General features: G+C 47.0%; 1 protein-coding gene across 11 annotated transcripts in view; it reads right to left on the reverse strand.

The window, feature by feature from the left end:
* ERI3 (ERI1 exoribonuclease family member 3) overlaps positions 1–25218 on the reverse strand; it is a 122156-nt gene that overhangs the window by 45470 nt on the left and 51468 nt on the right. For 10 of the 11 annotated variants that reach the window (XM_054572118.1, XM_054572116.1, XM_054572114.1 and 7 more), the window contains one exon: positions 10957–11029. The exons of the other annotated variant lie outside the window; for it this stretch is intronic. In XM_054572118.1, coding sequence (XP_054428093.1) covers positions 10957–11029 — 73 coding nt within the window. The remainder of the gene's footprint in view (positions 1–10956; positions 11030–25218) is intronic. 11 annotated transcript variants of the gene reach the window in all.

A 25218-nucleotide genomic window follows, 5' to 3' on the forward strand; every position in this document is an offset into this window, starting at 1 on the left:
TATTAACAACATAGACCGGTCAAACCTGCCTTTCCAGAGTGGTCTGCAGCGCAATGTGGGAGACAGGATGCAGAACTGTGCCTCCTGCCTTCAAGGAAGTCTCCTTGTCCTTTTCTTCCTTTTTATGTAACTCATTCCAGTTTCCAGGGTCTAGAGTAGCAGTAGTAGCAGCAACAACAAAAATAACAACAACAAAAAAAAAAGCAAAACAAAAAATCTGGGAGAAGGTGTGTAAGGATTCCCTTAGCTCTCTCAGACTTAATACTGAGCACTGATGAGTCCACTTCTCCCCTGTTGCCTCGCCCACCTCATCTCTCCCTAACACCCTCAGCTTTTCCACATCTATGCCTCTACTAGCTTCCTAAGGTCCCCTCTGCTTGCCTAGCTCTGTGGATTCAGAGAAGAAGCAGATCTAGTCCCTTTTCTTGAGTGGCTTGTGGACCTGCACAGGGACAGATCAGGCCACACACAATAACCAAGAGGCATGGACCCTGGGCTACTGTGGGCCCTAGCACCTGGCCCAAGGGTTAGAGTACAGTTCTATGGACAGGATCCCTAGGTTTAAATCCAGGCCCCAAACAGAACAAGGAGAGCTCCCCTCTCTCCCCTGCTCCAGAGTGAGCTCAGAATTCAGTTCCTCAAGGACACAAGAAAACGACAGAGGAGGCTCACAGTGGAACCAGGACAAAGAGGTTGCATCACTTAACAGGGCACAGGCTCTGAGCAGCAGCAAGTGAGAGGCGCACCAACCACGAAGCGGGCTTTGTTGGTAAGACCTGCCACTGAGGGCACTGCAATCAAGTCCAGGGTAGATGTCGATCTGTAGCAGCTGCAGGGAACCTCAGGAAGGTAGAAGGAATCCCAGCTGCCTTGAGCTGACTCCCTCCCCTGCTCCTTCCCCTCATGGCCACGTGGCCACGCTTCCTTGGGATGCAGCACAAGGCAGGCTGGCTCAGCTTCCTAGCTGAGGCTGCGCCAGGCTGCCCATCCACACACCCAGCACCAGCACTTGAAGAGCTTTACAAACATTACCTAACTGATTCCCCACACTGTCATTTGCCACATTTTGTCATAAGGATACTGAGGGTTTCATGCACAGCAGTCTCAGGCTGCCCACCGCCAATAATGCTATAAGGCATGGCGGCCTCTTTCCCTTCCTGCTATCTGGGGACCACTGACTCTTTCTTACCTCATATGGACATGGCCAAAAAACTTTTCTGGAGCTACTGCTCCATTCTTGGGAGGCAGCTTAGGCTGGCCCCACTCTAGACATTGGGCAATGGTTCCTTGCTGTGCTTGCTTGCTCTGCTTTTTCCTGTGGCAAGAGGTATATACACAGGTGACCCACATCAGTAGCCTAAAATACCTGAAAGCTACTGTTCCTAGTTCCCCGATCCAGCAAGCTCACTGGCCTTTGTTGACTGCTCCCCCTGCCTGGAATGCCCTTTCCACCCTGTCTCCTGAAAACTTACTCTCTTTCAAGGCTTAACTCAAGTGTTTCCTTAATGAAACTTTTGTTGACTTTCTCTCCTGCATCCCAGGTGAAAATGACTCTTCCTTTGCACTGGAGGCAACAGAGCAAATACATCCAGAGCATGGTCTCTGCAGTTTACTGCCTAATGCTCACGCCTACTCCATCACTCACATTTGAACCTTGTGGAAGGTTGAATCTTGTGGAAGCTGAAGCTGCGGAACCCTGAGAAAGATATTTAACGTCTTGTACATCAGGTTCCTCATCTGTAAGATGGCTAATAATTGTATTTGCAGAGTTGTTTGAGGGCTGAGTTAATTTGTGTAAAACATTTAGAGCAGCTCCTGTTTATTATTATTATCTCTACCTTACAAATGAGGAAACCAGGGTTCTGAGAAGGCAAGTAACTTGTCCAAGGTCATAACACAGGTAGGAGACAAAGCCAGCAACTGTCCAAAGGTGAATGTGACTATACTCCTTTGGACAGACAGGAATGCTGATGGCAGCTGGAATCAAGGACTATGAGATGATCGACTCAGTTAATCCAAGAATGGGGTTGGGCTCCTCCTCCCTGCCGCTCCCTTGAATTTGGCAGGGAAGCTTCTTTTCCCTAGCTCTCATCCACAAAGGCCTGTCTGTCTACCTTGAGCTCTTCTCTCCTTCACCCTTGTAGCTTAGATGAGATGACTGGGCTACCGGAGTGAAGACGACAGTACAAGGACAAGGGAGGAGCAGAGGTGTAGTGCTATCATTTCAGGAGTGGGTGTTGTTTTTACTGTTTTATGGAGGAAAATACTGAGGCTGAAAGAAGTGAAGCAACTTTCCTAAAACTCCACAGCTAGTAAGTCCAGAGTAAAGATTCTAAATCAAGCCTCCTGGGCTCCAGAGACTAAGTTCTGCGTGCCAGACATTAGTTATCTTTTATAGGTTCAGAGAGGTTAGGGAACTTGTGTCAGATCACACAGATAGAGGGTAGCAACATTAGAAGTTCTCTTGTACCAACGCTTTCCAGCCTGTGAGCCACATGCCCAGTGGCTAGTGTACCCACCAAGCATCACCTGGAGACTAAGAGAAGGATTAAGTCTCACATGGACATACTATTTGTCCAGGCTTAAGGACAAAGAGATAGTATTGTAGTTAATAAAATATAAATCCTTTAAAAAGCCAAACAAATTCACTGTAGCTTTTTTCATTATGTAGTTTCTTTATCAGCATACACCTAAAATATAAGTTCCACCAAGTACTCAAGGGGGGAAGGGAATGCCTGTGAAGTTTTCAGACTTTATTAAGAGCTTTACATACTCTGCCTGCCTACCTCCCTAAGAGCTCTCCAAAACCACACTTAGGTATCTTTCTCCAGGTACCTTTCTGATCCTTAATTACAAGGTTATAACAGAAGTGTCTTGCATGTGAAATAACTGTCCAAAGGTCATTAGTAGCAACAGGAGGCACAATCCCCTCCAGGACTTGAATTCCATGAACACTAAGAACCAATGCAATCTCCAAGCCAAGAGGACTCAAGTCCTGAGCTATGGAAGGAAGAAATCAGGGAAGTGAGTTTCTGACTTTCCTATTCTGGCCTCCAACTCCATGCCTGTTCACCTAGTTAGATACATGGGCTGGGGAAAAGAACACACCTACCGACCTGGGTGCAAATCCTAGCTTTACATCTTCCTGGCTAGGTGCCCTTAGGCAAGTTACCTAACTCCTCTTCATCTATTTGTCTGGGAAATCTGGCAGAGGAATAGGCATCTGGACTCTGGGGCTTATTAGTCAAGCCCTTTATTCAGTGTGGGTGCAATTAATGCTTGTTGATCCCTAGTGTGTACCAGGCCCAGTGCTGAGCACTGGAAATACGGAGATGGGTGGTTTGTAGACCTCAAGCGGCTCAGTCTCACGGGAAACATAAACATGTAAGCACATAATCACAAGTGCATGCGGAACACTCATTACGAAGTACTGAAGTCATACAAAGGAGGAGGTGATTAACTATGTCGAGAAGAGGTGAGGGAACATCAGTGGAGGCTCTAAGGAAGAGGGTTTTGAAGGATGAACAGGAGTTTTTCCAACATACTAAAAGGAGAAAAGCAATGTAAACAAAGGGAACAGAATAAGCAAAGGGAAGTGAAACAATCATGTATATTTGAGGAGCAGCAAGAAGTTTGAGGTGGGTGGAATGTTAGAGGGAAAGGAGATCTGAAGATGGAGTTGCTACAATGAGCTAGCTCATCCAGGGCCTTGGGTATCTTGCTTAAGAGAAAGAATGAGCCACAGCCTTCCATACCTACCTTCTTGGTGATGGTGTTCTTCCTGTCAAAATGAGCACGCTGCAATCACACCCTTTCCCAGGCCTTTGATTTAAGAGTTCCTCTCCTGGCCCTGACAGTAAGGCATTTCTGTCCCACAGATTATAACTCACTCTGGGCTATTATTCAGCTCCCCAGCCCTGGCCCTGCTGCAGTTAGTCCAAACATAATATCCTTCATGCATATATTATCTGTCTCCCTATTATCTGGAATCATTTCGGAATTAAATTTCAGTCCTGCAATATTGGCTTCAGGAGCGGAGCGCTTTATGGGCTAGTCAAAGGTTAGAATACCAATCAAAATAACAGTGCCGATGCAGCGAGACATTTTAATATTCCAAAACCCGGTAATTGTAAAAGGACATAATATTTTTTCCCTGATTACCCCAAAGGCAACACATGTTAACAAGGCGAGGGAAGGAGTGAAAGAAATTTCAGAGTTCAGACAGCTGTAAGACATATTTAAAGGAAAAGCCCATGCAGGGCACTACGCCATGGGGGCAGGAAGAGGAGTAGAAAGAAGACATTCTCCCTAGTGCCAACTGCCCCTGACTCCAAATGCAGCCCTGTTCCCTCTGCTGCCTCTGGACTACATCCCAAGAGCTCATCTCCAAGGGCAGATGTTGCACAGGGCGGGAGGAAAAAAGAGCTCAGGATGTGGAGTCTTGAGGCCTGGAGTCTAGCTCCAGCTCTACAATTCAGTAGTCTCCAGCCCCCAAGACTGGCCCTCCCAGGGCTTCAGAATCAAATCCAACAGCAAGCACCCCTACTTGCCCTCTCCTTATGACATGCCCGTGCCTCCATCTCTCCCTCATTTGCATGTGGTGCCTGTGTCTCGTCCTCTGTGCACATATTTCTTCCCAAAGACAGGTAGGGGCCCTTATCTTCCTGGCCTCAGTACTGGCTCCCTCTGGGAGAGCAGCCTATAATTGCCTACCGCCCCACAGATAACACTCTGTACTTCAGATGATGCTAAAGAACTGGACCACAGCCCTGGTCTGGTTCCTACCACTGACTGGTCCTCCTCCCTCCAAAATAAAACAACACAAACACCTTTCAGGGCTTCTAGATCTTCATGCCTCTCTTGGTTTTCATTTTTGCTTCATTCTTGTTTTTTTTCCAAATTAGCTCCTGAATAGCCCCAATGGAGGGGCTCTGCAGCCAGCACCATGCAGCTACCATTCCCCAGAGTCCCAGCCTCTGTCAGGCTGCCTATCACTCACGCAGCTTTATCCCTACAACACTAAAAAGTGGCCTGACCAACAGAGTTTCAGATCCTTCCACTGCTGATGGCTTCCCAGCTCGCTTAGCTTACTCGCTGGAGCCTCCAATCTGCATCGTCCTGACCTGCTGACCTGCCTATGGCCCCCAGCAAAGAACTTCATTAAGGCCGAGAATTTATTCCTCCATAAGCCCTTAATTTATTACTGTGCTGATTGGGACTCTGAATGCTCCAAGGTCAGGAAAAGTCATACTCAATCGTAGACACCAACCCTCCCTTCAGCAGTTTCTCCCGCTGTCCACTCCCGGGGAGGGGGAGACAGAAATGCTTCTTGGAGGGACCCAAGAAAGTCTCATCCTCCTTACTCTGTCACAGCTGGTCCCAGGTGCTCCCCTTTCGAGCACCCAGAAATTGCAGCAGGGCATATAACACAGATGGCAGAAGAAAAATGATGCAGCAGTCTTCATGCCCTGGCACAGGTAGATCTGTTAAATTCTAGCTGTAGGGTAAATCCCTACAACTTCTGAGCATGGCTGGCTGAGCCCCGTCTGCCAGGACTGACTTAGATTCCTTCTAAGGCTGCATGCCTGCTTCTCCAAAAGCCTACTTAAACAGGTTCAGGCATCAGAGGGAATTTCAGACCATTTGTGAGTGTATGTACATATACTTGCCTGGTTTAGTCTGAATGTACATTAACTGAGTATATATATGTGCAGGCATGCATTTGTACGTATATTTATACCTATGTGTCTGTACCTACACATTGAGTAGGGATATGTTATATGTGCATGTATACCAATAGGGACCCCAAAAATGGTATTTATAAAAAAATTGCGTATTCATTCTTACATGTTTAAACTTCAGCCACCTTCAAAGTACTCTCCATTTGATGCAATATACCTATCGAGACGTTTTTTGCCACTTTTCAAAACAGTTTTTGAACTCAGAGATTTTGATGCCTTTTAGTGCTTCTGCCATTTTTTGTTGCACCTCTTCCACACTGGGAAAACATTTCCCTTTGAGAACTTTTTTCATCCAGGGAAGCAAAAAAAAAAAAAAAAAAAAAAAAAAAAAAGTCACTTGGGGCAAGATTGGGTGAATAGGGAGGGTGGGACACGTGGGTCAGGCTGTTTTTGGTCAAAAACTGCTGAATGCTCAGCACGGTGTTGGCAGGTGCCCTTGTAAGTCACTCATTGTGGAATGGGCAAATGTGTTGAAAGAGTCTTCAAAAAAAATTCAATGAAGCTGAACACAGCTCCTCACAACACCACCAGCTGGTACACTAATACAGATGGGTTCCCAGAACAGTCACGTAGTGGGGGGTGGAGGGAAGCCTGTACTACAAGGGACCCACCCTCCAGAAGATGATTCTGGGTTTTATGGGTACCCTTTTATATATCCACCTATTCTCACCTTATGGAGGTCTCATGTGACCTACCATTTTTTGATCTCTTATTTACAATAATATTCTCCTCTACCCAATCATAGCGGCCCATTCCCATGGGCACACTTTGGAAGCTGCCAACACCTATAACTGCTATAGGTCTGAAATCACTAATTCAGATATCCTGCTGTCTAACCATACTCTGTTATCCTTCCATCTGGCATGCTCAATCACACCCAAAATAACTGCTCCTCATCTTACTAGGACATAGCTACTTTTTCCATTGGGCCTCTTGCCGTCTTTTCTTCCATCAACATCCAGCTTAGATCCCGTAGTCCATCTTGGCAACCACTGTTTGACAATATCTTCAACTCCTTTGTTCCTTTCATCACACTTCATGAGAAAATTTCCACCCTGGATGAATCTAAATATCTGCCTTCTGCATGCTCACAGCCAGGCAGTTGAGCTCTGCTAAATAAAAGTCAAGCAACTGAACAGGGCAGTTCCACTGTGAATTAATGTCATCAGCCTCAACCGAACCCTCAGCGCTGCCTAAAATCCTACTATACTTCTCAAGTCAGCTCACATTTCTATGTACTAAAACTGCAGCAGTCCTTTTCCTCTTTCTGCAAACCATCCCATCTCTCCCCTATTAGTTATTAGCAAATGACTCATCTCCTACTTCGCAGAGAAAAAGAAAAGCCATAAGATGGAAACAACTTCAACTTGCCATCATCAAATCCACAAGCCTACCTGCATCTATGTACACCCATCTTCTTCTCTTTCCCCACCATAAGAGAAGAGGGGACCTCCCTCCTGAAAAGAGCCAATTTCAAGGACCTTTCTCCTTTCAACTTCTTTCTCCCGTCTCCTTTCAACTCCTATGTTTAGTACCCTTCAATAGCTTCCCTTACCCTAAGGATAAGGATCAAAATCTGAAGTGTCACCTACAAGCTCACACCTCCCCTTCTGGTTTCATTTCATGTCACTCCCTTCTCTTCCCCACATCCACTATGCTTCCGGCAGTCATTCATTCAACAAATAATAATTAGTGATGGGGGAAGAACAGTAAACAGAAGAGACAAAAATTCTTTGCTCTCATGGAACTTCCATTCTGTTCAATGAAGCTTCCAGGCTTCTCCTCACCTCAGGGCCTTGCCACATGCTCAGCCAATTCCTGCTCGTCCTTTAGATCTTAGCCTATCCATCCTTCCTCAGGGAACTAGCCTCCAGCCCCACTGAACTAGGTCTGGTCCCCTTATGAAACAATCCCATGGCTCTGAACTTTTTGGTGTTACAACACAATAAAATTATTTAATATCCATTTTTTCTGTTATATCTTCAGGGTGTAGCACAGAACCTGGAACACAGAAGGCACTCACGCATGTCTGTTTATTGGTGAAGATGTATATTTGTGTCTTTAAACTTTATGAATATGTTTTATAAACATGTTCGTGTCTGTGTATTTCCATATATTTCTGCAGGTGACTATGTAAATAGGTGTGTATACATGTATGCATGTATGAATACCTATTAACAATTTTGGGTATGCCCACTTGGGTGTATGCAGTCACATGACCATACACATGAATATTTATGTATGTGTATGTGTGTGTGCACGTGTGTGTATTCTTCTGGTCCCTCAGTGACAGCTCTGACCTCCTGCAGGGAGCTGGCAGCAGGGCCCCAAGTCCTCTCTAAGCTGACAGTTCAATAAGAATATAAGATCATTCAATGACATTCCAAATGTCAGCAAACATTGGCCTGCTCCACTCTGCTACAGGGGAAGTAGGTGGAGGTGGGAGAGGTAGAAACCTGGTCATTGAAAAGATGCTCTTTCCTGATGCAACCCACACCACTTCTGGACAGGAGAGCAGCTGAAAGATAACATTTTGCCTCTGCTCAGATTAGAGGCCTTAGGACATGAGGATGGTGAATTCAGTCCAAGTTGATCGCTTACTAGGCAGATCTAGGTGGCCAAGCAGACCAGAACCTTCCTGATTTTTTTCATAGGGCAAAACTCGGTAGGAAAGTTAAGGAGGAGGGGAGTAAGGAAAGGAAGGAGGAACAAAGTAAGAGCAAGGGCAGGAGAGGACCATGTAGATAGTCAGAGTCGGGGTCACATATGCAGAAAAAAGGCACAGAGTAAGGTTTTTGCATAATATTCCCACAACCCTGGCAATGACCTCTCTGGCTTTGCTTTTACTGTCACTCTTTTTAAAGAAGCAGGATCTTTGTGCAGCCTGCACTAAGTCCTGCGGTACAAAGGTGAGAAAGATCACCATGCCCTTGGACCTCCACGTCCCTGCAGCTTCCCTAATTTGAATGGCTGCTGGCAAGGACTGAAGCAAAGCTGAAACATAATGTGGCTGGAAGGCAGAAAGGAAGGGGTTAGAACTCTTGTTTTTCCTAGACTTGCTAAGTTTACCTCCCAACAGGCAATCATAAGACCAGCTGGGAATAGAGTCCTGAGTTTTCCCTCCTGCCCATTCCTCCTCTATGGCTCAGCACAGTCTGACAGAGAACCAAACTGAACAGGCTCAGGGCAGCCCTCCTCTACCCCCTCAGCGGCACGAAGGTAGCCCTGACTGGCAATGTTACCACATGGGTTGGCTGCTTTCCTGCCTTTCTGCCAAGAAACCGAGAGGCAGGGAGCTATCTGTAAACCAAAAAGTCTATTGAACTTCACAGAGCAACTGTTCATGGTCATTGCCTGCCTCGCCTGGCCGGGCCTTCACATTGCATTTGCTGAGGCCAGCAAGCAGCCTCAGATGAGCTCTGACAGCTGGCAGGGCCGTCTTCCCGGAGCGCAGGCCTGGCCACACCCACACACGCAATCCTGTCAAGTCCCACATGAGAGGGCCTCTACGAGCCAGCTCTCCAAGACTAGTCAGCCAGCCAGCAATCATTCACAGAGCACACACTCTGTACCCTGACCTGATCTGGCCACTGGGCACACAGAAGGAACCAGACTCAGTCTCTGTGCTCCAGGCAGACATGTCTGCAAGGAAGCACACACGCACGGACTCGGCTTCAACATTCTTAAGATCCAAAGTATCAAGGGGCCTCAAGGCAAGAGACTGGCTGGCTAAGCTTCTCAGCAGGGGTGATAACTGTGCTGAATCTTCAAGGAGGGGAAATATGCCCAATGAAGATGACTGCGGGGCACTTCAGAGAGAAGTAAGGTAGCAGGCCAAGGGCCAGAGGTAGCACAGAGCCTGGCTGGCCTCCTCAGCCAAAGATGGCAGATAGTAAGTAGCTGTTGTTTGGGTGCACAAGAGACAGGAGAGGTGGGTAGGGGTCAAAGTACAAACAAACCAGAGTGCAGAGGACCTGCGTACCATAGGGAAGTAAGGGAGTTCACAAATGTTGCCTCAAATAATGGCTGCCCTGAGATCTATGGAACAAAATTCAAGTCATTCTCTCCCATTCCCCCCATTTCCGTTCCTTTCCAAGCTTGCTTAGCCCCAGCCCCCTACACACCAAAAGCATACTGCTCCCCCCTGCCTAGAAAGCCTGTCCTCCTCCGATCCATTTCTCACCTCCCTTGAATATGCCCAGTTCAAGACCCAAATCCTTACAATCCCAGCATAAGCCTCCAATAAGCTCTCCTCTCTGAGCCCCCTGGGAGCCACTACTCTGACCCCTAGTATGTTCTCCCTTCTCTGAGCTTCCTGGGAGTCACTGCTGACAGGTGGCATGGGGTTCCTGAGGCTGCCCCAGGGCTTTTGCTCGTACATCAGACAGATTTATGGGGATGAGCCCCCCAAGAGGACCAGGCCTCCTGGAGCAAGATCCCACTAAAGCAGGGATCTAGAGTATCTACCCCTACTATTCCTTTCTTCTGCTTACCTAGGAAGTACAGCACACACTAGGAGAGGAGTTTTCTGAGTGATTCATTCTCTGCCAGTGCCCACTTTCCTAGCTACATGGGGTCCCTCCCAGCCCACAGTCTCAGTCCATGCCCAAGGTGCTGGGTGCTACCCTGATGCTAGTCTCCTCTCTCATGCTCAAAGGAAATTGGGCTGTAGTTCCCGTGGCTCTTGTCATGTGAGTGAGGCTATGCTGTGTCTAAGCAGCGCTAAAGCCAGCCTGAATCAACTCTACCTCCCAACCAGAGGAAGACACTAGGGTCAGTCAGGAGGGTCAGAGGCCACACTCACAATCATATCAAAGGAGGATACTGCCCCAGAGGCTCCTAGCACATCTCTCCTAGAGGCAATGCAGCTCAGCTCAGAGATTCATCTCTGAGTAAGATCCTGGAAAATCTCTTTAATTGGAACTTCTCTGCACATCTGGGTGATACCAAGTAGGGAAGTGTCATAGTGTCACACTCCACTCAGCAGCCTGGTCCCCAACCAGCTCCCCACTCCCAGAAATGGCCACAATCTTCCAGTGCACATAAGCTAGGGGAAAGGAGAGAGAGGTGTTGAGACAAGTGAAGAACAAAAAGAAAAGGAGAGATGAAAACAACAAAAAGAAAAGAACAGAAATGAGAAAAGAAAGCAAGGGAGGGGAGATCTGAGGCACAGGAGAACCAGATGAAGCACCCAAGTGGGGCTCAGACACAGTACCTTTTTCAGATTAATCCATTGCTTGAAGTAATCTGCCACTGGCAAGCCCAAGTACTGGCACTGGCCTGGGAGCCTATAAAAAAGGGAAGAGAGAACAAGTTGGGCACACCCAAGTCCCAGGTATGGAGTCGTGAGCTAGGAAGTCCAACATAGAGTCTATAGACAAATAGACCTCAAAAGGCCAACACATTACCCATGGGTCCCACGCCACCCAAGAAACGCACCCCATCTCCAGCACCATGGACACTGGGCTCCAGATCCAGCCCTCAGGTCCAAATGTGAAAACCTGAAGACTATTCAAAATAATATCAGCAGCTATTATTTTCTGATGGCCTACAATATGCTAAATATCTTATTTATATTTTCACATTATTCTTCAGAATGGTGCTGTGAGGTAGGTACTGTGGCCTATGTTTTACAGATGAAAAAAGGAGATTCAGAGGGGTAACTAAGATCCCACAGCTTAAAAAAATGACAGTGCCAAGAACTGAACCCAGGTCTGTCTCACTCCAAAGCCTACGTTCTCTCCAGTGCTCTAGCTTGTTGTTTTCTTAGAGCAGAGGCAGAAATATAAGACTAAAGGAAGAGAGAGAGGAAGAGAACATGATTTAGAGATAGCTGGGCTTGGACTTCCATTCACATTTAAGTCTCCAGCAATAGGCTTTCTGCAGATAGAGAGGAGGCCATACAAAAGGATGAGAAGAGGTCAAAATTTAAGCCAAGAGTCTGTTACTGTTTTTTCTTTAAATTAAGATTTATAACTGTCTCCCCTTCTAGCCGATGATGTCATTTTACCCACACAGATCCATTCACCCAAACATTCACTGATGTTTACAATGAGTCAGGCTAAACTTAGGACTCAAAAAGTAAGACAACTCCTGCCCATAAGGGGCTCACAGTTTGTTCAGTGGAATGGACAATAAAAGTAGACAAAAATAGCCTTAAGTTGGAGCACAAGGTACATGGAAGGATGGAGGAAGACACTAGAAATATCAGCTAGGGAAGATCACAGCATTTTCTTGCTGAGAGAAGAGCTTAACCACAGGTAATAGAGAGGCTTTGAAGAGTTGTGGTTTACAATGATTGTTTCAAGGCCAAAAAAAAAAAAAATACATATATATATATATATATGTATTTTTTTTTTTTTTTCACTAAAAACCAGGACCAGTTTCCTGACCAGTTTAGTGTCAGGACCAAAACCAGTTTCCTGACACTAGAAAAAGCTGGATAGTATCTAGCAGGAGACTAGACAATAGTCAAAGAGAAGAGTGAGCACACGACAGATGTTGGAGATAGAAAGGAGGACTGAAGGGAATGTGGAGCTCAATGAGAGAAAGCAGTAGAGCCCATCCAATTCAAAGATTCGCGCCTTGGTTAGCTTCTTGAGTGCACTGAGACAGATATCAAAAAAGGAGAAAGGGCAGAGAGAGCATATTTGACACCCAGAGCAGGCCAACATTTAGTCAACCATATGATTGTTTTTAAACTTTCTACATACAGTGTATCCTCTTTCTGCCCAAACCAGGGTGGACTGCTCCCACTGCCTTACCCCTAGGACACACTAGACGGAGGCAAAAGTTTGGGAACGCAGCTTTAGCAGAGGCCTGACACATGGTAAATACTATCCGTTGAGCGCGAGGTGCCCAGGAGACATTCAGCAGTGGGATGATATCTAAGAGACAGTTGGATATCCAGTTTTAAAAAGAAGTGTGAAAATACAAAATGCTGAATCATTAGTGTAATTTAAGTAAAATTAAAGCCATGAGAATAGATTAAGATCACTTGGGAAGAGAATGAAATGAGAGGAGCAGAGGGCCCATGTCTTGTAAGTTTTATTGAGCTAAAATGACACCAGACTATTACTACACACAAGGAACTCACTGCTGCATGTAGCAGTCAGCTCTAATGTTGGACTCCTTCGATTCTTAAACCATCCTTCCTTAATACTGAACTATGAATATTATTGTTTCCTTGTAACTTCCACCCTGAGGTATGTCTTTAGAAACTACAGAGAGTGAGACTTCCATCTCTTCCTTGCAGAATGCTCCCCCAGGTCCGAGAGACCAGGAAGCTTCCCCGAGAGTACCGTTCTCCAGGTCACACACCCTTGGCCCCTTCAAGAGTCCCACAGGAGACTGCTCTGCCTGTGGAGCAGGCCATTCCCTGTCTCACTGCTTCGCTTATACTCACTTTCACTTTAAACTGAAAAAAAAAAAAAAAGTCCACAGGAGATAGTGTACCATGAGTCAGGATTTACCCATCCTGCCTCCATTCCTAGAGGGCAGGACTCCTGGATCTTTTTCAGAGTATTGGTTACCCAAAGTCACACATGCTCTATTGACCCCATCTCATGTCACTTGTGGTCGACCTAAACTACAGCAAAGCAAACTTCCCCTTTCTGGGCCCCTACGTAGGGTGGGACAAAAGTAGTTTACAGTTGTGTATGTGGAAAATAATACAATAATTAATAAATTATAAAAGAATAAGCTCTGTTTCATGTTCTCACAACTATAAACCTATTTTGCCCCACCCTGGATATAACTGATTTTTGAGCTTAAAATGCAGGTCATTAGTGTCAAATGCCATCGAGTGGTCAAGCAAGATGAGAGCTTGAGAAAGACCCAATGGACTCAGAGTCAGTGGCTGGTGAGAACAGAAGGTAGCCTCCAACGTGTTTAAGAGAAAATAAAGTGGAGACTCCACGTGCAAACTCCTTTTTTTAGGAAGCTTGGCAAAGAGGATCTACTTGAGATGACGTATCCCTCCCCAGAAAGTTTCAGGGCAGTTCAGCCTTCCCTCCATTACTCTTCAGTTATTTGACAGACACTGATAAGAAGTCGATCCCACGTGTCAAGCAGTAGAGTAAGGATTTCCTTTTGTAAGACCTGTGATAACTTACCTGAATGGTAGGTTCTTCTCAAACATCCAGGTGGCACAGTGACATTAACCACAACCAGTTTCCTGCAAGGGAAATTCTGGCTGAGGCCAAGATGATGAAAGGGTATCTAGGTAGAATGGGTCTACGTGGGAACCAAGGACGAAGGATACATGGAAATCAGGCAAGGTTTGAAGGAAAAGGCAGTCTTAGGAGATAGAATGTGGTTGCCTAAGAAGCAGAACTGTAATGTCTGAATAATTTTCTTATTTCCTTCAATTTTTCCTTCATGTTTCCTATCCTTAGTATTTGTTAAAATGCTTGCTGAGCTCAGCTATTTTTGAAAAATCACATTAAGGACTGTGAATGAAGGGAGCCATTGGAAGCAGCAGAATGTACTGGGTCAGCCAAAAAGTTTGTTTTGTTTTTTCTGTAAGATGGCTCTAGGAGCACTCAGTTATCTTTAACTTCATGTGAAACAATTTTTGTTAGATTGTATTGCAACAGCTGTCATATCATGTTTAAAAACACTTATCAAAATTGGTGAATTTTTGTGTGGCCATTTTAATATTGACGATGGAAGAAAACAAGCAACATTTTCGGCATACTATGCTTTATTATTTCAAGAAAGGTAAAGATGCAACTGAAACACAACAAAAAATTTGCGTGGTGTATGGAGAAGGTGATCGAATGTGTCAAAAGTGGTTTGTGAAGTTTCGTGCTGGAGATTTTTCACTGGACAATGCTCTACAGTTGGGTAGGCCAGTTGAAGTTGATAGTGATCAAATCGAGACATTAATTGAGAACAATCAACATTATACCATGTAGGAGAGAGCCAACATACTCAAAATACCCAGCTCAATAAAGTTATTGGTGAAAATAAAAAATGTGTCTTTTATTACAGAAAAAAACCAAAGGAATTTTTTGGCCAACCCAATACAAAGGACCGAGTCAGGGGGACTGGCCAGCAAAAGGCAGAGGTCCTGGGGTACCTATCGAATTCTTCTTCTTCAGCCAGTCCCAGCATCCTGAGTCTTTTGGTTGACACAGGCCGGGAATCTCATTGGCTATGGCTAGCCCTGGGGAAGAAGGAAGCTCCCTCTTTTGCAAGATTTCAAATGTTCCATGAAGACATTTCTACCCAGGTAGTAAGGGTCTAGCTCAGTAGAATTCTGCCTGCTTCTGTTGGGGGTTGAACTATACCAGAGGGGCCATACTGAGGATAGATTCAGGGGTGTCCAACCTTTCAGCATCTCTGGGCCACACTGGAAGAAGAGTTGTCTTGAGTCACACATTAAATATACAAACACTAACAAAAACTGATGAGCAAAAAAAAAAAAAAAAAAAAGTTTTAAGTAAATTTACAGTTTTGTGTTGGGCTTCATTCATAGCCATCCTGGGCCGCATGTGGCTGCAGGTTGGACACCCCTAGCAGACAGACTGTCAGCTTGGCTACTTAGCCTCACGTATGACTCAGCAGCAATCCTGAGTGCTGTCTGTACCCCATGGCTAACTGAAGCAGAGGGGAACGGGACACTCATTCCTACTGAGGGCTCCAGTCTCCTGCAGGCACACACATAGTTTGCATACACGCATTTGGTTGTTGTGTCCTCTAGCCTATGGCTGGTCCTAGCCCTATGACTTTAAGACACATCAGTACAGATGTAGCAGGGTCCAGGACCATTTTCATAAAAGACCAAAGCCCAATGCCACCATTTGAGCTCTCCGGTGCCACATAGGAAGACAGCTACACATTTCTATGACACCTTATCCCAGCTTAGAGAGCACCAAGAGAGTAACCTGGGAAGAAGGTGGGTCTGAGTAGTCATTACCCCCTACATAGAAGATGACACTGAGACCCAGAGAAGAAAAAGGACTTGCTTGAAAACAAGCCAAGGGTAGAACCAGAAATGGAATCTAAGCCTTCTGACTACACAAGACATTGGTTAGGCAGATGCACTCAGAACTCTTCACAGTCCCTAGGAAGGCAAGGTCTAGGGCCATAGAGAAGTAGGTAACACGGTGATCATGGCTCAAAGGTCCACGTGGGTCCAAGGTTCTTAGGGTCCTATACGTTAGATTAGTGGGTACCAGTGGGTACATGGTTCCACCAGTTTCTGAAGGAAAAGGGTAAAAGTACCTCTGGCACAAGGGGTGTGAATGCTGTGAGTTCCTACCAGATACTGATCCCAAGAAAAGAGCCACTGGCAGTGGGCCCTGGACTAGCCCGTGGGCATGAACGTGCAGGCAGGTTTATGGTGCCCAGGTCTCCATGCAGCTGGAATCACTGGGCACAAAACTCTTCAACTGCCCAAACATCATCTGGCCATACTTATTACTGGTTGCCCAATGAAATTTTATGCACAGAGTCCACAGGTGTGATTTCCCCTTCTTTATGAGGGTCGGAATGACATCACTGATGGCCAATAGAAAAGAGCCAATTATGTCCAGGCCATAAAAAGGAATGGGATTTTTTCAACCAAATCAAAACTTCCTTCAGTTTCATGAATGCAAGGGGCCCCCTTTAAGGAAGGGCCCCCCAGTCCTGCCTGTGGACTCTAAACTGAGGGATATGATTGCTTTCCAAATACTGTAGGGTTTAGGGCCAGAGCTCTGCCTTTGGCATTTAACATGTATCTTGCTCTTAGCATACTGGCCCCTTAGAGTCATCAAAACAGAACATCAAGCCCTACCCTTAGACACCTGAGGGGCTCCTTGTTACTCCATCTACGGGGAAGATAGGAAAGGTGGGACTCTCCTTATGTTCCCTTATTACCCTTTTAAGTAACAAGTAAGAAAGAAAAAGAAAAAGAAAACTCCCTGCTCAGGGAAAAAACAAAACAAACAAAAAAACCCAGTATGGGAGGAAGAGGGTTGTGAGAAACTGCCCCCCAACAAGTGTACAGCACAAAGCAAAAGGAGCCCGCCTTCCCCACCCACCCCTCACCCAGCCCCACCACCTGCAATCCAGCACTCGAGCTGGGTCCAGACAGCCCTGATGGCAAACAGGTGTGACTAGCTGGGCGCCGGCCAAGGCAGGGGACTAGCTCATTAAGGGAACGCCACCCGCGCTAATGGGTACGGGCAGGATGAAGCCATTGTGAGCAGGAGCTCAGCTTTGAAGATTAGGTCAAGCAGAGATGGGGGGCTCTGCTAGAACTGCGAGTCTTGAGTCAAGGAGGTCAGCGGCATCCATGGAGGTCTGACCGACTGACAGACACCAACAGCTAGGACCAGTGGGAGAGCAGGGACCAGTTCTAGGAAAGGTCATGAGCACTATTCCTTCTGCGCTTTTCTCTCTTGAAGTCTTAGGGCAACCCCAAATCAGGGAGATGAGTGCCATTCTCACTTTTAGCAGACTCAAGCTTTTAAAGAGGAGGAGGTCAGCCAAATCTGGAGCCATGTTTGACCCTTTTCTGACTCTCTGAAAAGGCCAGGGGACCCAGACCTTGGATGTTACAGGCTGTCAGTTTTGGTGTTCAAATGCTCCAGGACATGCACATACTGCTCACCTGCCAGGGCAAACTATTTTGTCCCATTTGACATGCAGAAAAAGGGAAGTGTTGAGAAGCAAAGAAGAAGAGCAGGGAGAAGGGTTCTGTTTTCTTTAAGGTCAGAGCCTGACCATTGAGGCATGGGAAGCCTAGCCTGGGGAAGGAATTGGCAAGTAGATCCAGCCAAGCAGCCAGATGCAAACTCCTGCCAAGGAGACACATGAGGGGTGGTTGGGGCTTGTTTCCATGCAAAGTCTCTCCACTTGCTCATTTCAATACAAACACTCCCACAGAATGTTGTTGCTGGCTGTCCGGCACCTCAGGATTGCCACCCTTCCTAGACTTCTCCCCGAGTCCTAAAGCTGAGCCTCAGGAAAGATTCCATTCTCACTGGCTCCCAGTCTGGGAGTCCTAACTAGTCAGAGCCTCAATAGTCAGCAGGTTGTGAGTCTGCATCCGGCGCAGGTAGGCTACCCCAGCCCAGGCCGCACTGAGCTGGGGACCTAGCTCTTTGTCCCTCCGGTTTCTGTTTCCCACCCAGAGGAGATAAACAGACCCGGGTGATAAACAGCCCGCCTTTCATGATCACTTTTCCTCAAGTTGAGGAGAGTAGCTGGTGATGGATGGACTGGAATTTGGTTATCAGGAAGGGCTGTCAGCCAGAGGTGCCTATCTCCTCCCCCACTACGCAGGGCATCATTATACTATGGCATCGAGGTAAAATATGAGCAAGGGGAGGGAAGGGAGAAAGAGGGAAGGCTGGGCTTCTACATGAAGCAAATTGAGCAACAATGAGAGCAGGCACGAGGCTGGGACGTTAGTTATCTGCCCGTGACACCTTTTATCTCTGCACAAATTGGTCCTTCCTCCCCCACTGCAGCCTCTTATACAAACAGAGGCAAGCACAATGTGTCACCACTGCAATAGCATAGCAATTTAACCCGAATTAGTGAGGGGGTCAAGCCAGGAAATAGGGGTTTCTCATTTCAACAGGTTCCTTAGTCTCTGCTCTGTACCAGCACATTGTGGGGAGGAGGGCAGAGAGAAAGCAGACTTGTAATTGAATTCACTCACTTGGCTGCAGCTGATGTATAAAAAATTAATGCTTGAACCTCCTACTCATCAAAGCCAGTTAGTTTCCATCTCACCTGCAAGATGGCACCATGGCAGAAAGCATGGCCAGTGCCACCCTTGGCAGGCCAAGCACCTAGTGCTTTCACCCAATGCAGGATCAGCAAGAACAGGAAGGGAGAGAAAGGGACTGCACACAGGCAGCAGCCTCGTGCCAGCAACCCCTTCTAGTGACCTATAGGACAGAGTGAAGGGCTGGGGATAAGAAAAAGGGGTTATAGGAAGTAATCACATTAAAGACAATCCTGGACAGTTCAAGAATACCCTTGAGTCTACAGGCAGAAAACGGTTCCTGGTTCTAACCTCCACCAGATGTCCAAGGTGTTTTTTACTAGTAACCCCTTTCTGCCCCAGGATACACGCACACACACACCACTGCTGTGCTGAAACTACGGAAGCCAATGGCAGTACTGATAGCACTGACAAGGCTAAAAGAGCAAGGAGTAGCCCTGGCTGGTGTGGCTCAGTGGACTGAGTGCCGGCCTGCGAACCAAAGGGTCGCTGGTTCAATCCCCAGCCAGGGCATATGCCTGGGTTGTGGGCCAGGTCCTCAGTAGGAGGCATGCAAGAGGCAACCACACATTGATGTTTCTCTCCCTTTCTGTCTCTCCCTTTCCCTCTCTCTAAAAATAAATAAATAAAATCTTAAAAAAAAACCAAAAAGAGCAGAGAGCTTAGGCCCTAGAAGGGCCCCTGATGCAGGGCAGGGTGGGGGAAGGAGAGTGCAGTATAACCCTCTAGCAGCACATGGCTCTGCCACACTAAAAGACAAGTTGGTCAAGTGATCACGTGTCATTAGGCAGGTTATGCCATCTCCATGCCCTACTGTGTGAAGGTTCAAAGTCAGCCAAGGGAAACACTGTATAAATAAGCGCTCTTAGAGGGGTTCTGGCTATAAGAAGGTCTGCTGAGACCAAACCTGCAATAACCTTTGAAGATGCTTCCAGGCCAGCTGCATTGAGTAGACAGTGCCTTAGTCAGGTATTGGATCCTGGACGGCCAAAGGGGACGTTCCAGAACTGCTCAACAGCTGCAAAAATGAATCCCAAGAAGCTTGGGGGTAAGAGAAGTTGTGGACGGAGGAGGTCCCTTGGGACTCATTCTCCAAAGAATCAGTGGCACATATCAGGGAACAAAAGCCAAGGCCCCAGCACAGACACAAAATGGGACAACTTTCTACGTCAACTGTCACCACATATTGGGTTGGCCAAAAAGTCCATATGGTTTTTTCTATAAAATAAAAGACCCATTTTTTTCATTTTCACCAAAAACTTTATTGATTTGGATATTCTGAGTATGTCGCCCATCTCCCACGTGGTATGACGTTGACTGTTCTCAATTAATGTCTCGATTTGATTGCTACCAACTTTAACTGGTCTACCCAACCACGGAACATAATCCTATGAGAAATTTCTAGCATGAAACTTCACAAAGCACTTTTTTTAAATCATTTTTTATCGTTATTCTATTACAGTTGTCCCAATTGTTCCCCCTTTGCCCTCCTCTGCCCATCCCACCCCTGCTTCCACAGTTAATTCCCACACTGTTGTCTTTGACTGTGGGTCATTCATACATGTTTTTTGTCTAGTTCCTTCCCTTTATTTCTACCATTATGCCCCTCCCCCATCCCCTCTGGTCACTTTCAGTCTGTTTCATGTTTCCATGCCTACAGTTCTCTTTTGTTCATTAGATTTCTCTTATAGGTGAGATCATTTGGTATTTGTCTTTCACCAACTGCCTTACTTTACTCAGCATAATATTCTCCAGTTCCATCCATGCTATCACAAAAGGTAGGAATTCTTTCTTTCTTTCTGCTGCGTAGTACTCTACTGTGTAAATGTACCACAGTTTTTTGATCCACTGATTTACAGATGGGCACTTAGACTGTTTCCAGCACTTGGCTATTGTAAATAGTGCTACTATGAACATTGGGGTGCATAGGTTCTTTCAAATTGGTGATTCGGGATTTTTAGGGTATATTCCACATTTGATCAGTCACAGCACCTTCTCCACACACTGTGCAAATCGTTTTTTGCATGTCAGTTGCATTTTTACCTTTCTTGAAATAATAAAGCATAATATGCTGGAAATGTTGCTTATTTTCTTCCATCTTCCGTATTAAAATGGCTACACAAAAATTCACCGATTTTCATAAGTTTTTTTAAATGGATGCTGACATGAGACCTGTCACAATACAATCTAACAAAATTGTTTCAAATGAAGTTAAAAACAACTAAGAACTACTAGAGTCATCTTACAGAAAAAACCAAAAGAACTTTTCGGCCAACCCAATACTTACAGGTATCACCAAGACCCAGGACCCTCAAGGGGTAGAGGTCAACCAAGCCTGATTCCCATACTTGGGTAGCTTCCAGGCCCACCCAGAAGATAACCACAGCATGAAATGTAATGACCACTCCAGAAGAGACTACTGAATAAGGGCTCTCATTTCTGGTGATGGGAGGACAAAGTTAGGGGGCACTTACAAGACCTTTGCTTGAACACACACACACACACACACACACACACACACACACACCCCCTCTCTCTCTCTCTCTCCCTCCATTCTTCTCTGCCTGCCCACAGCCCTGAGAGAATGCATTGCCGACCTCTCAGCCCACTTTGCCCCACACTTGCCCCCATCCTCTGGGACGGCTGCAGGTTACGATTCCAACCACAGGCTTCAGAAAGATGATACACTTGCTGGAGCCTGCAAAGGGTCAGGAGAGAGTACTGTTTGAAATACCAGCATGACAGCTGGTTCCTTGTCTGTCTCTTTCTCCCCCACCCCCCTCCCCAAACTTGTCATGGTACAAGAAGTCTATAAGCAGCCCATCAGCTTTAAATATCAGTGTGCGTGAAGCAGCAGCACGAGAGCGAGGGAGCGGGAAGCAGACAGCGAGCGCCTCTGTCGCCACTGCCTGTCAGGGAACACTAATGAATTTCACCACTAGCAAGCTATGCTTCAGATGGGGGGGGGGGGCAGATGGGGGGTGGGGAGTTTTCTACAGAGAACTCTCACAGTATTAAAACATCTTTTCCCAAAGCCCTGTTAATAAATGTTACTGCAGAGGGTCTGCCACTGGGACTTCAAGGCAAGGGAGGGGTTAGGACAAACTCTGAAATCCTCTCAAACAGGAAGGGCAGAGCAAGTGCGAGGCTGGAGGGAGCCAGCTGAGGCCCACAATTAGGAGGGTGACCACCATCACCCACACTCATTCATAAGGGCCTATGATGCTTGGCTGAGAGGACTAGGACAAGAAAAGGCCTCCGGCAGGGAGAGATGACCAGCTGTACCTTCATGGCCAGACTTACTACCTACCCCACTTCCCATCAATTTCAGCCAACTCACTTCACGGATGGGCAGGGGACTCCAGACCATCCTTCCAGACCTAGGGAAGGTGGGGTGAGGAAACTCTGGCACCAGTCCCAATAGGAAGCTACTTTCCCTATAGATGTCAGAAGCGAGCTTATTATAATCTCCATTCTACAGATGAGGAAATGAAGGTTCAGAATAGTAACATGACTTTCTCAAGATCCTACAACTAGTAAGTAGTAAAGCTAGGACTCAAATCCAGGTCTCCTAATTTTTAAGAAAGGCCTTGTTCTTTTCCAGAATACCATACAGCTCCTCTGAAGAGGGGCTGATCACCTCACTGTCTCCTGTGTGTTCCCTACTGCCCTTCCCCTCCATTCCCTCCTACCAGTACACACACACCTCTGGCCTGGGTTGGGCCACAGCTGTCATTGTAGCACAGAGCTGGGCTCCAGGCCAGGGTGAACCCAGACTGGCAGAGAAAGGCCTGGGAGCGAGCCAGGCCATCACCTGGGAGTCTCCACAGCTCAGAGGGCATGGCTGCAAGCATAAGCCTTCCCTTGGGTACCCTCTGCACAGCTCTGATCAGCAGTGTCTGATCTGGCAGCGACCTGCTATGCAGGGGGCAAACGACATTTAATTTCCTCTTGGTTTCCCTATGGTACAAACGAAAGGCCGTCACCTGCGTCTGGGTCTGGCAGCACAGCTGGAAGTGTTCCCAGACATGCTGCTCTGGAGAGTTCCCAAACAGAAACCAGAACACAGGCGGGTGCGGAGGGACTCCCCATAGACCAGGTAGCCAGTCCTCCCTGAGAAAACCAACCTCAAATCCCCAGTGCCAGGCAGTTGCTCGAAGCCTCCAAAAAGAACTGTATGTGTCTATAGCGTCTCTCTGCTCCACTGCTTTTTCACCTGCTTGCCAACTATCTCTACTCCCATTTCTTGCACATGGAGCCCACATAAATGACCACATGAAGCACACACTGCCACAAACATCCTATGGAACAATATAACATGCACCTTCCCAGTGCCACAAATACCCCATGAAATCAAATACCTTCTTTCTCTCCAGTCCCTCTCCAGTGAAACAAGACAAGCGCCTTTCCAGGGTCCCTCCCAGGGCAATTCTTCCACGGAAAGGGCACAGTGCCCCACCTGTTGTGACTGCGGGAAGTGTTGGAGCTGCCACCAGGACCTGGCCAGAGCTCTCTTTTCCAGATGATATGGGAGAGGCCCCAGCAGGCAACAAGGAGCAGGGTAGGGGGAGGCGAGGGAGCAGGTGACGGGAGGATTTGAGGGCACTTTGGTCAGTGTCTCGGCTGATGAGCTATTTACTCTCTGTTTTGGCCAGGAAAATAGGAGCTCCTTTGCAGTTTGAGCTGCTTCCAAGGCACCTCATTTATCCCCTACTAGTCTCTACCTGGCCTGTGGCCATCTTGACCCTTTGCCTGGGCTGCCTTTGTATGGCCTACAATGCCCTCTGGAGGCTCCACAGAGAGGTATCCTGAAAGCATTCAGGATCTGGGATGCAGTCTGACCTCTGCTCCAATACACTCAAAGACACACCTGTTCCCTCTAAACCCCTGGCTGATTTCCTCGGCCCTGCTCCCAGCTCCCCTAAACCTTCAAAACACGTGAGCAGAGTCACACATCTGGGCAGGCATTAGAACAGGTTAGCGGTTTTTAAACTGTGCTCCATGAAGCTTTAGGGTTCTAGGAGGGATATCAGGCTACTTTGTGCACTGGGGGAAGAGGAAGAAGAATGGGCTGGGCCTTGAGCCAGCTTCAATCAGAACAGCTCAGCTTTTATATACTTTGTAATATTGGGCTTTCTTTCATATTTTGTTTTTCTTTTTAAAGTTTACTGCTAAAAAAATAACTACTACCCATTTGGTGTCTCTACTGTGCTACTCTGGGTTCTCATAGTATTTGTTCTGAATGCTCTTCGTAGCGTTCTCATATTCTACCTCACTTAGCCTGTGATTAGTTATGCACATGCTGCTCTTTCTGTCCTGATCACCTGGTAGTCCCTCCAGTTCCCAGCACAGTACTTACGGGGCCCAGAGCAGCCCTCAACAGGGGTTAACTTCAGGCTACTGCTGAAATGCCAGTGCTTCTAGGACAGGCAGTGCTGAGCACCTCCAGTGGCAGTTTCCCACAACATCGCTTAGAAGAAAAGAGCTGCAGTGCAGGGTGACTGACATTTATGAGAAGGCCCTGTGAAGACGTGTGGCACACGCACTCTTAGATCAACAAACAGGGCACACCTGCTCCCATCATCAGTCATCTAAATCGACCTCCAGGGGACCCAAGAGACTTTTGCATGTGGCCGATTTGGGGGCAAAATATAGAACTCTTCAATAGGAAATATCACTCATAAGAAGTTTCTAAACCCTGAATGTGGGACCATGGGAACACAGGATGATGCTCCTCAGCTGAGTGCAGTCAAGGGTCTGTCCCCCTATAGAAGCGTCACTAGGATTAGAAATGGGTGAAGCCTTTGGCCCCATTAACCAAGCCCACTGCTTGGACCTCCTTTTCTGGCCAGCTTCGGGGAGGGAGCAAGGAGAAGGCAGGGTTCTATGCTCCTCCTAGCTAAAGCCACTTGTTAATAGTCCCTAGATTCCTTTATCCCTAGGGAAAGGAAGATAGAAATGAGCCCTTCACCCACCCCCCCATACACACATGCCTCCCAGCAGGGCAAGGGAGGACAGCCATTAGTGTGTGCCTCAGCAGACAATGGGGAGGAGAAGTCTCCAGAGCAAAGGACAACTGCAGCAATTAGAATGCAGGGAGGTTCAGAAGCTATTTAACTGGGTGACCCCTGAGGTCGCTGCATCTGACTCCCATCCCTGGATAAATATTGTATGAGAGGGGCGGGGGGGCGAGTGAGGGAGCCGTCAGAGTGCTGCTCCTCCTTCCACTCCTTTCCCCACCCCACACGGCTGCCTCCAGCCATACATGCCAGGAACATTATTTACAGCCCTGACAGTCAGAGCGATCACTCTGCTAACCAAGAGGGAATGGACAAAGTCGACTTACCAAAAATTGACTATGGCAATTGAAGAAGCAACCACAGCTAGTGGGGGAAGGGAGCTGAACCAACACTGGGAGGCAAGGCTTCTCCCACATTCTGGGTCCAGGGAGAGAAAATACTGTCACTCCCCCCAAACCACTGACAGACAAAGCTGGTCCCACCTGGCAGAGAGGAAATCAGAAAGGGGCGTGCTTCCACCTTTCTGAAGCTCTGTAATGGAAAAATTCCTGGATCTTCTCACCGCCCAGATGTTCCTTAGTAAAGACAGGGGTCCTAGCTACCTTCCCAGAGGGAGTGGGGTTAGCCACATGCCACCTATCCAGCTGGTCCCTTAGTTGACTCAGTGGGAAAAAGCAGGAAAGTCAGACATAGTAGAAAAGGATCCGGGTGGGGGAAGAAAAGCAGCGCG

The sequence above is a fragment of the Pteronotus mesoamericanus genome, unplaced genomic scaffold (assembly GCF_021234165.1).
Source record: "Pteronotus mesoamericanus isolate MK-2021 breed Mesoamerican mustached bat unplaced genomic scaffold, CSHL_Meso_final contig_221, whole genome shotgun sequence".
Lineage (NCBI taxonomy): Eukaryota > Metazoa > Chordata > Mammalia > Chiroptera > Mormoopidae > Pteronotus > Pteronotus mesoamericanus.